A 17588-nucleotide genomic window follows, 5' to 3' on the forward strand; every position below is an offset into this window, starting at 1 on the left:
CCCCACCATCTTGGAAAAGCCAACCTACCACCTCAGCCGGTTTCCCTGGGTATACGAAGAGCCGGGAGATTTGCGGGGCAGAGGGAGTGTGGTCTCCATGGAAACGAGCTGGCTTTCCCCACCTACCTAGGTTGCCATCTCCAAAGTCAGTGCCCTTCTCGGTGTGGATCTGCGGGTCAGTGTAGAGGTCGCCCACACCCTGGATGTCTACCACAATCAGCTGATGCCCGGAACGCTCAAATGTGAAGTGGCTGAAGGCCTGGGGGAGGGGCAGGGGGGAGACAGGAAGAGTAAGGTGACCGACCGCAAAAGACCAGGCTGTGGTCTGCATGGACACAGGTCAGCCACCAGTGAGGGGCTGCAACACCCCAGCTCTGCCCACGGTGGGGCCTTTCCCTGCAAGGAGAGGTTGTAGAGGGGAAAGGATAAAGGGAGGAACCCTGTTTAATCCTGCAGGGATGTTAGGTCTGCTCACAGAAGCTGGCTGGATGGTCCCATTTCAGAATCTACTTCAGGGGGGCTCCATGAGGCTTGAGGACCCTCTACGGGTGAGACCTCACACCCACAGGGACCCTCCCCTTCAGGGGCCTCACCTGTGGTGTCAGGCGCATGTTGTCATCACGAACAAAGCCTGAGTTGGAGTTGTACTTGATGTACTTGCCCTCGATATAGTGCTCCAGGTGGAAGAGAGGCTTGCCTGGTCTGTCCTTCAGCTCCACCACGCACATCTGCATGATGTCCACCTGGTGGGAGCGGAGCAGGTCAGGCAGGAGCCCGGCGGCACTCACCTCCGATGGCAGATCGGAGCAAAGAACTTAGGAGAAGCCAGCCTGCCCGGGCTCCCATCCTGGCTCCATCAGTTATCAGCAATTTGCAGCTAAAACTGCCAACTGTCCCCAGAATCCACTCTCCCCTTTCCTTTTGAGAATGAAAACCCCTGTGATGGCCTAAATGCGTCTCCCCCAAATTCCTATGTTGACATCCTAACCCTCAAAGGTGATGATATTAGGTGGGGCCTTTGGGGAGGGGATTAGGTCATGAGGGAGGAGCCCTCATGAATGGGATTAGTGCCCGGATAAAGCTGACCACACAGAGCTCCTTCTCGAGGTCCGCCATGTGAGGACACAGCAAGAAGACACCGACTAAGGAACCAGGGGAGGGACCTCACCAGAATGTGACCATGCCAGCACCTTGATTTTGGACTTCTCAGCCTCCAAAATTGTAAGCAATAGATTTCTGTTGTTTGTAAGTTGCCCAGTCCGTGGTAGTTTGTTAGAGCAGCCCAGAGGGGCTAAGACAACCCCCATTGAGTTCTAACAGGATGCACAGCCATCCAGTAAATGACATGGCTTGGCTTCCCTGGCGGCTAGGTGCAGCCATGTGACCAAGCCCGGCCAATGGGAAGCGAGCAGCAGTGACCATGGCAACCCAGCCCGCCCCCTCCTCCTCTGCCCAACCCAAGGCTGTAGAGCCGACATCCGCCAGTGAGGCCAACCTGGCCTCGTGGTCCACGGCCACACCCCAGAGGAAGGCAGAGCAGCAAGACAGAAGGAACCAGGCTTCTGGATGCCTTAAGGAGGCGTGGCACCAGCCCACCGTGAACCGCCCCGCCCACCAAAGCAGGACAGTCAGATGAGAGAGAAAGAAACCATGTTGCGTTAGAACACGTTTATGGGTCTGTATGCTAAGCAACTTAGCCCCTGCCTCACACGAATATACTGAATATGGACCAACTGTGCCTCAGTTTCCTCACCTGTGGAATGGGGAATCTCACATTTAGTGTGAGGATGAAATCTGGTGATACATCAAAGAGTCCGTCAACATTTGCTGATGCTCATAATACTAGTAGACACAACTCTAGAGCAGTATCCACCAGACTAGAAAGGGTGGTTCTCTCTCTGCAATGGGGAGTTATGGGGGCACTTAGACTTTCCTTGCTGAATTTTTTACCAAGCACATGTTTCATCTCTATGCAGAGGGAAATGTGTAAGTGCTGTGAATGGTTTGTAAAGTGGGGTTGGTAAGACCTGAGACACTACCCACGCACCCCATCCCCCTCAACAACACCCACAATAGAAGGATCCAGGTCTGGGTTTCCCAAGGAAACAACCATCCAAGGAACTGTCTGGTGACCCAGCTGCAGAGGATGAAGAGGCCCCAAGCTGAGAACTGCCCCAAACGTGGCCTCAGTTCCGAGAACCCACCTAAGGGGAAGGAGCAGCTGGTTCTCAGAGGTTCCCACCCCCAAATACTGGCTCTATCCCTATAAGGAAACCTATGGCGGGGCCACCTGATTGGCCAATGGGCTCACTGGGAGAGAAGTAGCTGCAGGGGTGCAGCCAGCAAGGGATGACCAGCTCCTCCCCAAACAGGTACACTCCTTTCCCTTCTTCAGTTCCACCAAGCACAGTAGTTACTGAGCACCCAGGCACTGTGATACAGAGTGAACAAGGCATAAAATCCCTGCTCCTGGCGGAGGGAGGCAACCAGAATATTAACTACAGGAACAAGACTCTTTTGGATAGCACTAACTGCTCCAAGCGAAACAAACTAGAACTGGGGGCGCCTGGGTGGCTCAGTCGTTAAACGTCTGCCTTCGGCTCAGGTCATGATCCCAGGGTCCTGGGATCGAGCCCCGCGTCGGGCTCCCTGCTCCGCGGGAAGCTTGCTTCTCCCTCTCCCACTCCCCCTGTTTGTGTTCCCGCTCTATCTGTCAAATAAATAAATAAAATCTTAAAAAAAAAAAAAAAAAAAAACTAGAACTGACAGAGGACAGCAGTGGGAGGGCTCCTTCATTTAGGATGGCCTGGGGTGGCCTTGCTGAACAGGTGACATATGAGCTGAGACCTGAACTATGAGAAGGAGCTCATCATGCAAGGATGGGGCTGGGGTTGGGGCGGGGGGGTGGGGAACGACAACAATGATACAGGCCAGGGGCACAGCCAGAGCAAAGGTCCTGAGGCAGGAACAAGCTTAGGGAGGAAGAGAAAGGAGGCCAGGATGATATGAAGCAAATTATTGAGGAGGTCACAGACCCCACGGGTGGGGACTGTAGCTTCTCGGGTCTACCCCAAGTGCACTTAATCAAGGGCCACGCAAACAAGAGGTGCTCGATAAATTCTGCTGGCTTCTTGGAGGTGCGGCTCTCCCGAGGCATCCAGGAGAGAGTACCATGTTATCGCGTAGGTGTTCAAACAGTGGGAAAGCTGAGCTGTGAATCTGGGCAGGGCAGAGACACGGAGGGCTGTTTCTCAAATGCCCACAGGCAACAGGAAACTCTGCTTGGCTCGGGGTCACTAAACAACCTGGGGGCTCAACTGAAGGAGCCAACTGGGCAGGGGCCTGGAACGCCTGGCTTTGAGCCCTGGTTCCTTTCCTGCCTGTTGGGGCAGGTCACTTAACCCCTTTGAGCCTGGGGCTCCCCAGGGGCAGACACGCTATCCGTTCTCCCCTCCTTCTGCTTTTTCTTGGAGCCACCAATCTCACTCTGCATGGTCTGGGGGAAGGACCCACATTGCTTCCTCTAAGGGTGAGCACAAGGCCCAAGGCCTGCCCAATCTGCATATTCTCTCCCCTGGCTATTGTGATTGGCTCAGCAACAGGCACCTGACCTAATCAGAGCCAATGAAACCCAGTTCTGAGACTTTCATTGGAACTTCCGGGAAAACAGGTGTTGTCCTGCCACCAAGGTTTCTGGAAAGACAGGAAGTGAGCCTGCAGCTGCTTGCGGCCCACACGCCATCAACACCAAGGCTAGAGTTGGGGAAGATTTTCAACATCCTGTTTGGTCCTGGATCCAGCCGTACCTGTGGCCAGCGCTATTTCTCAGTTACATGAGGCAATAAATTCCTCTTTAGCGTGAAGCCCATTTGAGCACGTTTCTAACATTTGCAAACAAAAATCCTGACTAACAGATCCCATCCGTAAATGGGATCAAAACATTCTAACCTCAAACAACCTCAGAGCTCTGTTTTTAGGAATAAACGACTCTTTGCATATAGTGGATCATGCTCAATAGATGACGGCTGTTACTAGCTGCTGTTAAGACCATGAAGGGGACCTGTGAGTGGCGTCACTGTTGCCTTTGTGTCCAGTCTCCGTCCCTTGTGTGGGGAGGTGGCAGGGAGGGGTGCCACACACCTGCTTGGGGGGCTTGTGCCGATTATACTCCTCTCCCCAGAGCTTGGCCTCCATCTGTAGACGCACATCCTCAAAGTACACGTCCCTGTCCACGGACTCGATGTAGTGCTTTGCCACGTAGTTGGAGGCCCCCTTCCACTGCTGAGTGTGCAGGAAGTTGGAGAGCTTCTTCCTGAGGTGGGGGGGTAGATAGCAGAGGGCCTGCCTGGGCACTTGGCTCCACCAGGAACCCAGCCTGACCCACTGCATCCTTCAAAGAGCTGGGAAGAGGCTTAAGGGACACTGTTAAAGGGATATGGCCTCCAAACACCAGAGTGGAGGTTAGTGGGATACTCCATGTTCTCCCTGAGCCCATCCCCACAGCCAGGGCAAACGTGTGGTCTGATGGAGCCCAAACAGAGAGATGCTTGGCCTACAAGAAGCAGAGGCCGCTGTCTCGGTTTCTCGGCCCGAAATGTTGCAATGCCCCGGCTCTCAGGAGCCCCAGGGAGTCTGGGCAGGGCCCCCGAGAGCCAGGCTGAGTCACTTACGTCCTGAAGCACTCCCTCATCGCTCCACGGCCGAAGGGCTGAAAGACACCATACAGAGGGTTATCAGGCACCATGCCCCACCCAGAAGCAGTCCTGAGTCGGGAAGAGATTCTCCCCTTGGACATCACCCACCAAATGGGTGTCTGGACCTCATCTCAATCCTAAAATTCCTGAGACCTCCCTCTGTCACCCTAGCACTAAAGCCTGACCGAACTTTTAGCCTTGGAGGCTTTGGAATGACAAGATCACCCTCCCCCCACCCTGGCTGAGGAGAAGAACCCCAAGGGGGTGGAGATGTTATGGGGGTAACCATGCATGTCAAAGAATGTTTTTGCAGCCCTGCTTTTCTGTTTCCTATAACAGAAAAAGAATGGAGGGGAGCTTGGGTGGCTCAGTCACTTAAGCATCCATCCGACTCTTGATTTCAGCTCAGGCCATGGTCTCAGGGTTGTGGGATCGAGCCCCATGTCCGGCTCCACACTCAGCAGAGTCTGCTTGTCCCTCTCCCACTGTCCCTCCCCACCCCTCTCTCTCCAATAAATAAATAAAATCTTAAAAGAAAAGATAAAAGAGTGGAAACAGCCTATATGTCCATCAACAATATAATGGATAAATCAATCAGGTCTACTCACTCAATGGGATATTATACAGCAATGAGAATGAATATATTCTGTTGTTCTATTATTCTATATTATTCTATATATTACAGGGCTAGCAAAACCAAGTATGAATGTCACAGACAAAATGCTGAGCAGAAGAAGCCATACTCAAAAGAATACATACGGCACGCCTCCATTTATAGGAAGAACACAAATAGGTTAACTACTCCAAGATGATAGATCCCGGGTTGGTACTTACCCCTGGGGGGAACGGAGCAGTGACCGGGCGGGGGAGGGGGGGCTTCAGGGGGCCACTGGTTATACGGAGAGTTCACTTTGTGAAACTCATCAAGCCATACCCTTTTCTGAGGGTGTGATACACGAAGAAAAAAAAGTTTCGCACAACCCTCCTCCCTCTGACAATGCAGGAAGTGCTCCATTTTCTAGTCTATTCCTTTTCTTCCCCCCCCCCCCCCCACAAAAGGATGATTGCGAGCCACTGAATCCCTCTTATGGCTCAGGTTTAGGTGGTAACCTGCTATTTTTAAAAACCGATATACACATTTACAATCAACTGATTTTTGACAAGAGTGCCAAGGATCATCTTTTGATGTATGATAAATATATAAAATGTCCAGAATAGGTAAGCCTACAGAGACAAGGGGTAAATTAGTGGTTGTTTAGGGCTGGGAGAGACGAGGGGATTGGGGATTGGCTGCTGGTGGGTAAGTATGGGGTTTCTTTTGGAGATGGTGAAATGTTCTGGAATCGGTCATGGTGATGGTTGCACAACTCTGTGACTATACCAAAAACCATCAAACCCATATGCCTCAAACAGGTATGTTGTATGGTGTATGAATTACATCTCAATAAAACTAGGGCACCTGGGTGGCTCAGTCGGTTGAGCCTCTGTCTTCGGCTCAGGTCATGATCCCAGGATCCTGGGATTGAGTCCCGCACCGGGTTCCCTGCTCAGCGGGGCGTCTGCTTCTCCCTCCGCCCCTCCCCCCGGCTCGTGATCTCTCTCATGCTTTCTCTCTCTCAAATTAAAAAAAAAAAAAAAACTATTATAAAAAATAAAATAAATACACAATAATATAAACATAATGCCCCAAAGTTAAAACAATTAAGTGAGTGTGAAGGGGAGGGAACAGGGACAGAAGTCTGCTCAAGAAGAATCCGCACTCAGCCCTGTCCCCACAGGGCTGTGGATGGCTCACCTGCGACGCCATCTTGATCAGAACTTCATCTTCCAGCCACTCCCCGGTGACAGCATTGTACCTGCAGAGAAGCCACCCCAGGGCACAGCATCTGTAACATGATCCTCTCACCCAGTGGCTAAAAGTGGAAGCCTTTTCCTGGCTTCCTGCTACCCTTGGGATCAAGACCACTTTACCCACAGGCCCAGCTGACCTCCTGGGTGGGTCTGTGGATGCTCTCCCTCCCCTCCCAGGCACCCCCCCCCCCATGGACTGTAACTCCACAAACCAGGCCCGTGTCTGTCTTCTTCACTGCAGAGCCTGGTGCATGTGGAAGCTTAACACACACATGTTGGATGAACGACTGAATAAATAAATATCCTTATTTTAACCAGTCTTCACAACAAATGGCGTGTCCCAGGACAGGAGAGAGCAGTGCCCTCGATCTTGCTGGGCACCTGTGTGAGGCCCAGCACAAGTAGCTGGGCTTGTGTCCTGGTGCAGGAAGGGGTAGGGGAGGCCCTGCCTCTGAGTCCAGCCGAGGAAGGGGCTGCTGGAGGACACCCAAGGCAGAGTGAGACAGAGAAGGTTCTAGAACATTTCCATCTCTCCTTTCTCAGGAATCTTCCCAGAGCAAATCTGGCCCTAGACCTGGCCTCAAACAGATTTGCCTGGTAGAGAGAGCTCCTCAGCTCAGTAAATCCCTAAATTCTAAAACCTCCCCTAGGGCTGAGGTGTTCTTAGTGTTAGCAGAGGCCTCCATGGCCCACCCTTCGGCGGGATGGACTCCAGACGGCTCCCAGCTCGGTGAGAACAGGCTTCTCAGAGCCTGAAACCTCTATGGGGAAAGACAAGCAGAGGCCTGGCAGGTAACCTTCCCCAGGCCGGGGGCAGGGATGCCGGCCAGAGCTGCAACTTGCCCGCAACCAGCCCATAACAAGTCCAGTGTTCAATATATAACAGCAACGATTATTATTATTACTATATAGAGACCAAGGTCAAGGAAAAGAGTCTACCCTTGCTTCCAAATAAGACTGAAAGCTGAGAGGCACCTTGAGGTCGAGGGACAGGGGAGATATGGGACGTCAGATGGATCTTATTTGTCCTTCAAAACCACTGACCCCATACGGGTCAGAGTTGCTCCAAGTCACTGAGCCTTCTCTATCTGCAGGGCGTTTAAACAGATCTCTTCAATTAACCTTTGCAGTAGCTCTGTGAGATTGGTACAATTACGGTGCCCACTTTCCAGCTGGGGAAACTGAGGCTGAGAGGTGAGTAACTTGCCCGAGAGCCAGGATGCAGACCCAGGTCAGTTGCAACCAGAGCCTTGCTCCTAGCCAGCCTGGGTACCATCCATGTGAATGGGAAATCTGTCTCAACAAAGGGGCGGCCTGCACCACCAGAAACAGGAGGAAGACTTCCGGTTTAGAAATTTTCTGGTGATTCTAGCCATGGAAGCCTGAGCTCCCTCTGCCAGCAGCCGCTTCAGTTAGGAAATAGTTTGGCTTGGTCCCTGGACCCCACAGAGCCGGCTCAGCATGGGGGGGGGGTCCTGCTTCCCCAGGGGCTTCCCTGGGTCGCCTAGTGTCCTCAGCCTGCAGGCCATGTGTCACCAACCAGTCACCATGCTGGCCTTATAGGCAGGGAGGAAGAGAGTCCATACCCTGCCCTATAAGGGTCCCCTTAGCTGCTAGCACGGCCCCCAGGGCCTGCTAGGATGTGGGCCTCCAGTGCTGGGGAGGGGGTGCATGCCACGCTCTGAGCCATTTCCTCACAGGCAGGAGCAGGGACACGTGCAGAAAGGTGTAGAAAGCTATACCTTTTCTGCCTGCCTAGCATCTGGTCTCTCTTTTCAGTAACAGCACCCCAATTTCCCTTTGGGGAACCACCATGCTCCATTCTCAGAATATGTGGACTGGGTGGAAGTGATGCCCAGCACCTTCTGGCTTGGGGTATGTGATCCAGACATGGCCAATCAAAGCAAAGCTCCCTGGCACCTGACTGGTTCCGAGAGGGGCATATAACCGAAGCCAGACCAATGATATTCCGTTATGGAACTTTTGTTTAAAACTATTTGGGAAGGAAAAGACCCTCTTCTATTGGGTGAAATGAAATGTGGGGCTCTCAGGGGCATCTGTGCCACTGATATAAGAGAGTCTAATCTGAGGTCAAAGCCCAAAGTGTCCTTGGAGCATCTAGAACCAGCCGTACCTGAAGCCCACACGTGTAAGCAAAACATTCGCTTCTATGCTTAACACTGTGAATTGGGTTTCTGTCACCTGCATTTGAAACAGAGTTCTGACTAATTGAAAGACACTGAACTGAGAGTCAGAAAGTTAGCTTATTAACCACCCGGGTAACCCTGGGCAAACCTCTATCTCCCCTGGGGCAATTATGGGACCTCAGGGTGTTGGTTTAGAGGATTCAGACTGGAGGGGCCTACAGAGGTCACAGGACAGGGGGATGGACTCCAGGACAGGTCCAAGAGCCCTCTAATATTATGCACAGAATTAGACATATGTGTGCAACTTTCTGGGATGGCCCTCATCAGATTCTCAAGAGTGGCCCCAAATACTTGACATCATTCCTACTTCAGGCTTTTTTAACGAATACACACACTTAGAGGCTTCAAACAGTGCCTGTCACATGGATTCAATACATAAGAGCTTCATCGTAGTTATCCTCGGTGGTGGTATTCTGTGGTTTTTGCTATATTTTTGTTCTTCTTGAAACCCCCTGAAATAACTCCTCCCCCTCTCTTTTCAAATAGAAACTCTAGACGCTCATAGTTCCATTTTGTGAATCTTCCTGGGGCCAAGGCATCAAAAAGCTCACATGCTATCTCCAGGTGTTCTCTCTCCCTTTGGTGGCAACTGTAGGGGCCACGTGGTGAGACAGTGGAACCACAAGATGGGAGAAGCCTGGATCCCTGAGCGGCCCCCAAGGGCCCCTGGGCTCTCACCCAACTTCACTCAAGTGAGAAGAACACCATTGCTGCACTGAGCCGCTGCAGTATTTGTTACTGCAGCATGGTTCAGCCCTGCCTGACGAAAAGGTACGTTAGAGGACCGCCTTGAGGAGTCAAGGAGATCTTGCGCAGCGCCTGAAGCATGCATAGATGCTCAAATGTTGGCAGATACTATTATTATTCCCTTCTCCTCGACCTCCACAGGTACTTAGGCCTCACTGATTATGAGCAGAAGCAGGACCCATACCCCCAAGGACTCCTTGAGACCTGGGGCCATACGGCACCCCCAGACAAGCTGCCGACCTGTGACGCGTGGCACATTCCGTGGCTATATCCTCCAGGTGGAACTCAGCCCAGGGGTCAGGCATGTGTTTGGCCTTCTCGATTGCATGCTTCCAAGCTTCCTGCAAAAGGCAAAGGGAAATGTTAGACCAGGGGCTGTGGGGTAGTGCTGCCCCCAGCCTCCTCCTGCCCCGTGATTTCCCACGTGTCTCCCAGCTCTGGGGAGGCAGACAACATCAGTGAGAGAGAAATACTCCCACCAATTATCGTTTCAGAAACAAAGTTCCCAAAAGACCCTTTTTGTTCTCACATGGGCACAGCCTTCCCACGGGCAGAAGTGACATATCTTAACTATGAAACCAAAGAAACATAATACACATAAGAAAGCATATTTTATTTTATTTTTATTTTTTTTAAGATTTTATTTATTTATTTGACAGAGAGAGACACAGAGAGAGAGGGAACACAAGCAGGGAGAGAGGGAGAAGCAGGTTTCCTGCTGAGCAGGGAGCCTGATGTGGGGCTCGATCCCAGGTCCCTGGGATCATGACCTGAGCCAAAGGCAGATGCTTAACGACTGAGCCACCCAGGCGCCCAGGAAAGCGTATTTTAAAGATTCATTTATTTTGTGGAGGTTGGGAAAGCGGGAGAGGGAGAGAATCTCAAGCAGACTCCCAGCTCTGCAGGGGAGCCCAACTCCTGGCTCCATCCCAGGACCCTGAGATCATGACCCGTGCTGAAATCAAGAGTTGGATGCTTAACCGACTGAGCCACCTGGGCGCCCCCAGATTGGCAAACATTTTTTTTTTTTTAAGATTTTATTTATTTATTTGACAGAGAGAGACACAGTGAGAGAGGGAACACAAGCAGGGGGAGTGGGAGAGGGAGAAGCAGGCTTCCCGCTGAGCAGGGAGCCCAATGTGGGGCTCGATCCCAGGGCCCTGGGATCATGATCTGAGCCGAAGGCAGACGCTTAATGACTGAGCCACCCAGGCGCCCTGGCAAACATTTTAATGACTGTTCATAACTAGTGCTGGCTGGGATATGGGGAAACGGGTGCTCTCCCATAGGGTCAATGGGTCTAAACCCCCTCCAAAGGCAACCTGGCAATGTACTGAGATAAAAAATGTGAATTCCTGTATCCTGACCCAGAAATTTTACATCTAGAAATGTTTATCCTAGAGAAATACACGACTCTGCAAAGATATATATAGAAGAGGCGTCATTGTGTGCAAAACTGAATTCAACCCAAATGCCCATCTATGGAGACTGGTTGAATATATTTTGATTATATCCATTTAAAATGCTAAGGAGCTCTTCCAAAAGACTGCGCTTAATCTATTAGTGGGAATTCTGGACCCTATCCGAGCCAACATCACCTTTTTTAAATATTGTATAAATCATAAATATGCCCAATTTTATCGCCCTAAATGAAAATCATAGACAACACAACCTTCCTAAACTCAGAATATCTCCAACCATGCCAAAGATATTATTTTCTTTACGTTAACAGAGCACTAAGTTCTGGGCTCAGAGATTAGGAACAGATTCCCATGAGACATTCCAAGGTCCTGGGGATGCAGGAATATTCATCATGCAGAACTGCCTTGCCCATTTCAGGCTTTTAGCATCCATGCCCTCTACCTTCTCAATGCCTTAGTGCCCCTGCATCATTGTGGGGACCAAAAATAGCCCCCCAAACTTTCAAAACCTATTGAGAACCAGGGCTTTTGGGTACTCACTGGGAAAGGTGACTAAGGCATGTTATGGCGATTAGGCGGATTCTCAACAGTATCATCACCCAACCCCATTTCTTGTTTTTGAAAGCTCATTTTATTGCTTTTATAATCCCAAAGTGGAATCTGTCCCTGTCCCCTCCCAACACTCCTCCACCCACCCTGAGTCGCAAGCTCTTCCTGCTCTTTTCCTAAAGAACTCGAACCTCTGCCCTGTAGCCTCTTGCAGGATCAGTGAGGCCAAAACTCCTTTCCAGGCCAGAGGCCTGAGCCACGGGGAGGTGGCTGGATGGGGGCGCTGAACACTGGGGGTGGCAGACCCACAGCAATTCCAGACCTCCTCACCCGCCATCGGGATCCCTCAGCCACCAGGACTAGCTCTGCAGGAGCCCAGCTTCCCAAGCGTGCCCCCGGCCTGAGCCTCAGCCTCACAGCTGGGATCCTGCTCAGAGGAGAAAAGGCAGAGCAACTGAGCTTTCTGAGAAACACACACACACGTGCACACACGGTTCACATGGGCTAGGGCTTCCTCACTGGGGCTTGGATTCCAATCTCTGCGAAGCCCAAAAATAAAGCCCAGAATTTCTTTCTTCCAACGTGGAAGCGAATTCACGCTTAATGAAAACATTCAGAAAAGAGAGAAGACAAAATTCAAATCCGCCACACCCCGCCCCCACCCAGAGCAAGGATCGTCAATGCTTTGGACTTGTTCTTTTCCAGATCCTTCCTGTGCATTATTTGTACGACTGGAATCACATTATAAAAACAATTTACAGTCTTTTGGGAGAGTGGGCCCATGGGGCTTGGCACTTTAAATATAGTGATCTTGATTATTTTCCTGATTCCAAATGTATGATCTGCTTACTGTAAAAAACAGCGAACACTTCAGAATGTGAAGTAGAAAGTGAAAGTACTTTCTGACTCATTGCTCTGAAAACCACAGCTGACGGCTGATGGAGAGTCTCTGTAAATTTGTTCCTCTGCATTTGTTAACACACAGGAATATAGCATCAGGCTGGGTTGATCCGTTCTGCTCTGCACCTTACTTTTCTCCACTTTAACATGGGGCCTTGGATGTCCTTCCATGTCATATGTACAGGCAGGCTGGGTTGACCCCATTTTCCTTCTGCAGTTGTAAGACATACAATTGTATAAATGTACCTTAAGGTATTCTCTAACCTCGGTTGATGGATATTTGGATTCTCTCCAATAATCCCTAGTACAGGCAGTTCTGAAGTGAACACCCTCGTATGTAAACCCTTATGCAACTGTGTGAGATCTTGATAGGACATATTTCTTGGAAGTGTAATTGCTGGATCACATTTAAAATGTACAAATTTGGAGTGCTCCTCCAAAAAATTTCTCCTAAATGACACTCCAAGGGGCAGAGAACACATGACTTCAATATTTTTTTATTTTAGTTTTTTTAAAGATATTTTTCTTTGAGAGAGAGTGAGAGCTCGCTTGCATGCACAAGGCGGGGGAGGGGCAGAGGGAGAGAATCTTCAAGCAGACTCCCCACTGAGTGGAGTCTCAACACGGGGCTGGATCCCACGACCCAAGAGATCATGACCTGAGCCAAAACCAAGAGTTCGACACTCAACCGACTGAACCACCCAGGTGCCCCCCTCACTTATATTTTTAAACACAAACATGACATCATGATTTAAAGTCAGCTGGAACACCTAACTCACTACTGACGTCACCGTTCACCTGTGGTTCTCCACCGTTAGACTTTGAGCTTGTCACCGATTTTTCCCTGTTATAAATAACCGGGCCACCGACATGTTTATAACTAAAACAGTTCCTGAAGCTCCGTACTTAAAAAAAAAAAGTACCACTGTCTCCTCTCCTATTCCAGCAGCCATGAACAGCAGAGACAGACGCTGACCCCAGCCTGTCCGGGACCTGCAGTGTTCTGAGCCTGCTGGGGGCGACGGACACATGGCTCTCCCACTGCACTCTCAACCAGTGACTCAAACACTCCCCGACTCCCCCCGATTCAGTGAGGAGTATCAACAGAAACTGCCTCCCGGGCGGAGGCTGTGCTCCACCTGAAAAAAAAAAATCAAGGAAAAAAGTATTTCCGAATTTGAGGGCGTGTTATTTCACAGGATCAAAATTAGCTTTTTGCCAAACCCAGAAAAGAATCGTGCCACGCCTTGTTGGCAATGGATGGGTTTAATGCAACGGACTTTTCTTTTAAAGCACAATATAAAAGGTCCTGGACGAAGATTCGTTCCCTGCACTCTGGTTCCCGCCCACAGCTGACTAACTGTGCGAACCTCCATTTCCTTGTTTACAAAAGACAATGAAGAATGTTTTGGCTATTAGTGGCCAAACTTTTTTCCTGCCCCACATCTGGGCTAGACGCGTTCTCTCCCCCCCCCCCCCAAGAAATAGGGGCTCACTGAGATAACATGCTCATTACAGCTCAACAGCCCTGAAATGAGCTGCAAATCACTGGTGTACTGTTTTACCCATCAGGTTAAGAAAAACAAGTGTTTACACAGGCCTGAGAAGTATGGTGATAACATAACATAATAAAATAAAATTTAAAAAATATATATCAAAAAAAAAAAGAAGTGGGTCCTCTCAGACACTGAGGGGAGGGAAAGCAGGTTCTGTGACCTCTGACAGCCTTCTGGAGGTACTTTCACTGCCCTGTGACCCGGCCATCCTGATCACCTCCCCAGGTGTGCACAGGTGAGTGGCCCAAGGATGGGTCTGTGCTTATAATGCTATATAACGCTCGGGCACTGCCGAAAACCTGCCTGTTCACAGGGAGAAGATTCTGTACACTTGGTATAGCAGTATGAAGCCATTAAGAAGGTCAAGATGTGGGGCGCCTGGGTAGCTCAGCTGGTTAAATGTCCAACTCTTGGTTTCAGCTTGGGTCATGATCTCAGGATCATGGGATGGAGCCCTGCATCAGGCTCGGTCCTCGACGTGGGGTCTGCTTGGGATTCTTGGCCTCTCCCTCTGCCCCTCCCCCCACTTGCATGCACTCCCTCTCTCTCTCTCTAAAATAAGTAATATCTTAAAAAAAAAAAAGATCAAGGAGAGCTGTGTTCGAGACACCTGGGTGGCTCAGTCAATTAAGCATCTGACTCTTGATATCAGCTCAGGTCTCGATCTCAGGGCTGTGAGTTCAAGCCCCACACTGGGCTCCACGCTTGGATTGGAGCCTACTTGAAAAAATCAAGGTGTTGGGCCACCTGGCTGGCTCAGTCGGAAAAGCACGTGATTCTTCATCTTGGAGGTCAAGAATTCAAGCCCCACATTGGGTATAGAGATTACTAAAATAAATAAATAAATAAAAAAGATCAAGGTATTGAATGGGCCATCTCTAAGACTTATTGTTTAGGGGGAAAAAGCAAATTGGTGAATAATGTAAACAGTATGACACCATTTACTGGTGGAGGAAACCCACAAATCAGCACTATGGATTTCTAAGGATGAGTGTCTGTACACATACACGTAAGTGTATCTTTACGTATGAGCACATGAAAGAGGTCTGAAAAGTGCTTTATCCCAAATTAATATAAAATGGCTATCTCTGGGAATAGAAGGAGGATAAGAGGTTGGTCAAAGAGACTTCAGCTTTATGTTGTGTGTGTGTTTTTGCTATGAGAAGATTAACATATTGAATAGCCTTCAGGTAATACACGGGTAAGTCAAAGTTAAAAAAGATCACTGGGTTTAGGTGATTCTTAAGACCCTGCTAGCTCTAATGTTCTCTAGTTCTAAAGATCTGAAAAAAAATAAAATAAAATAAAATAGGGGTGCCTGGGTGGCTCAGTCCATTAAGCATCTGCCTTTGGCTCAGGTCATGATCTCGGGGTCCTGGGATCGAGCCCCTCCTTGGGCTCTGCACTCAGTGGGGAGTCTGATTCTCCCTCTCCCTCTACCCCGCTCATGCTCTAATAAATAAATAAAATGTTTTAAAAAACTAAGATAAAATAAAATAAAGATCCAAACTCAGTTGTTGATGTGCTATCCTACACAGAATGGGGGGGCCCAGTGGGGGTCCCTAAAAAGGAAAACATAACCCTGCCTAGAGAATGGAAAAATCTTTGGTTTTTCAAAGCCTGAGAGCACAAAATAAAAATAAATACATAAATATATAATAATAATAATAACTGCAAATTTCCTGGAATATGCCAGCAGTAAAGCCGGATATTCGGGTAATGTGTTTGCAATTTCTTTGGCACATAGGATGTTATTGCTGTTGGTGCTGTTTTTATATCACTATTCTTATTACCACCAACACAGCAATCAAGGCCTCCGATCTTACATGAGGAAGCCTCGGGAGGCTGCCTAAGTCCTCCCTGAAACATCAACTATTATTCTCCCTGTGGATGTTACACAATGTTTTTTCCTATGATCCTTTCCACAGATTCTAAGAAACTGCAGCTCTATGTCAGCCTGACTTGCCCCTCCTGGCTGATAGCAAGGGTTAATCTATAACCAAGGACACATAAAAGCAGCAGGGAGAATTGAGGAAGCATGCTTGCTTGTTTCCTTGTTCACTAGGGAAGAGGATCGCATGCATTTAGAAGTTTCGTGCAATTTCCATGAAACTCAGCATTGTCTATGGCAGCAAAAAACCTGGAAACTGCCTAAGTATCGCACAAGAGGAAATGCTTACAGCAACTGCACTGTATCCATACGATGGGCTGCCAGGGAGCCATTAAGAAAAAAGATGAACTAGATCCACATTTACTAATATGGAAAGATATGCACCATCTCTTGTTTGCCAAGAAAAACTGGTTACTGAAGAGCATATATACGTGATCTTATTATTGTAATAAAAATCTCTATTTAGTCAAGTCTATATTTATAGTGAAATACAGAAAAGACTAAAATACACACTAAGACCTCAATAGCAATTATATCTACACTCTCATCGTTTTCTGCCAGGAACATGGAGTACTTTTATAAGCAATCAAACAAATGATTGCCAAAGAAACACAGCTAAAAGTTCTAAAGAAATCTCTGTCAAAAGGAGCAGTTGTTGCGGGTCTCCCGTGACTAGTGGGATTCAGAGCCAGGGCTAGAGAGGAAAGGATGGAAATAATAACCAGCAAAGCTGGGGCGCCTGGGTGGCTCAGTTGGTTAAGCGTCTGCCTTCGGCTCAGGTCACAATCCCGGGCTCTTGGGATCGAGCCCTGCATTGGGCTCCTTGGTCAGCGGGGAGTCTGTTTCTCCCTCTCCCTCTGCCCCTCCACCCACTTGTGTGTGTGCTCTCTCTCTCTCTCAAATAAGTAAATAAAATCTTTTTTTTAAAGATTTTATTTATTTATTTATGAGAGACACAGAGAGAGAGGCAGAGGCAGAGGGAGAACCAGGCTCCCCAAGGATCATGACCTGAGCCGAAGGCAGATGCTCACCCATCTGAGCCACCCAGGCACCCAATAAATAAAATCTTAAAAAAAAAGAAAAAACAAACAGCAAAGCAGTAACATTCCCTAGGGTGGCATAATGCCCTTGCCTCCTGGAAGCCCCTGCCCAGACAGAATCCCAGCCTGCACCTCACGGCAACCGTGTTGAAGCACAGACGGGCAGGTAGGACAGCTCCCCAGTCCACTGAGGAGGTGCCCAAGGCTCGAGAGCAAGGAGGAAACTTGCCTATAGACCTGCAGCAACCAGGAACCAGCAGACCCAGAACTCAGACCAAGCCCGTCGAGCCCCAGTTCCCCACTCTTTTGCAAAAGAGAAGTTCTATAAAAAAAAAAAAAAAGAGAGAGAGAGAAGTTTGAGAACCAAACTGAATACAACCATATGACCTAGCAATGCACTCCCAAGTATCTACCCAAGAGAAATGAACACATGTCCACACGATTTGTGTAGCATTATTTGCAAAAGCCAAAGGGAAGAAACAACCCAATGTGGGTCAACGGGGGCGCCTGGGTGGCTCAGTCAGTTAAGTGTCTGCCTTTGGCTCAGGTCATGATCCCAGGGTCCTAGGATCGAGTCCGGCATCGGGCTTCTTGCTCAGCGGGGAGTCTGCTTCCACCCTCTGCCTGCCACTCTCCCTGCCTGTGCTCTCTCTCTCTCAAATAAATAAAATCTTTAAAAATAAATAAATAAAATCTTTTAAAAAAATGTGGTACATCCATGCAATGGGGTAG

General features: G+C 49.2%; 1 protein-coding gene across 1 annotated transcript in view; it reads right to left on the bottom strand.

The window, feature by feature from the left end:
- The window catches only part of EEF2K (eukaryotic elongation factor 2 kinase), a 62673-nt gene that overhangs the window by 22396 nt on the left and 22689 nt on the right, over nucleotides 1-17588 (bottom strand). The window contains exons 3-8 of the mRNA XM_036097363.2: nucleotides 9740-9840; nucleotides 6490-6550; nucleotides 4671-4708; nucleotides 4141-4312; nucleotides 594-743; nucleotides 127-259 (exon numbers count right to left, since the gene is read on the bottom strand). Coding sequence (XP_035953256.1) covers nucleotides 127-259; nucleotides 594-743; nucleotides 4141-4312; nucleotides 4671-4708; nucleotides 6490-6550; nucleotides 9740-9840 — 655 coding nt within the window. The remainder of the gene's footprint in view (nucleotides 1-126; nucleotides 260-593; nucleotides 744-4140; nucleotides 4313-4670; nucleotides 4709-6489; nucleotides 6551-9739; nucleotides 9841-17588) is intronic.

The sequence above is a fragment of the Halichoerus grypus genome, chromosome 6 (assembly GCF_964656455.1).
Source record: "Halichoerus grypus chromosome 6, mHalGry1.hap1.1, whole genome shotgun sequence".
In the NCBI taxonomy this organism is placed as follows: Eukaryota; Metazoa; Chordata; class Mammalia; order Carnivora; family Phocidae; genus Halichoerus; species Halichoerus grypus.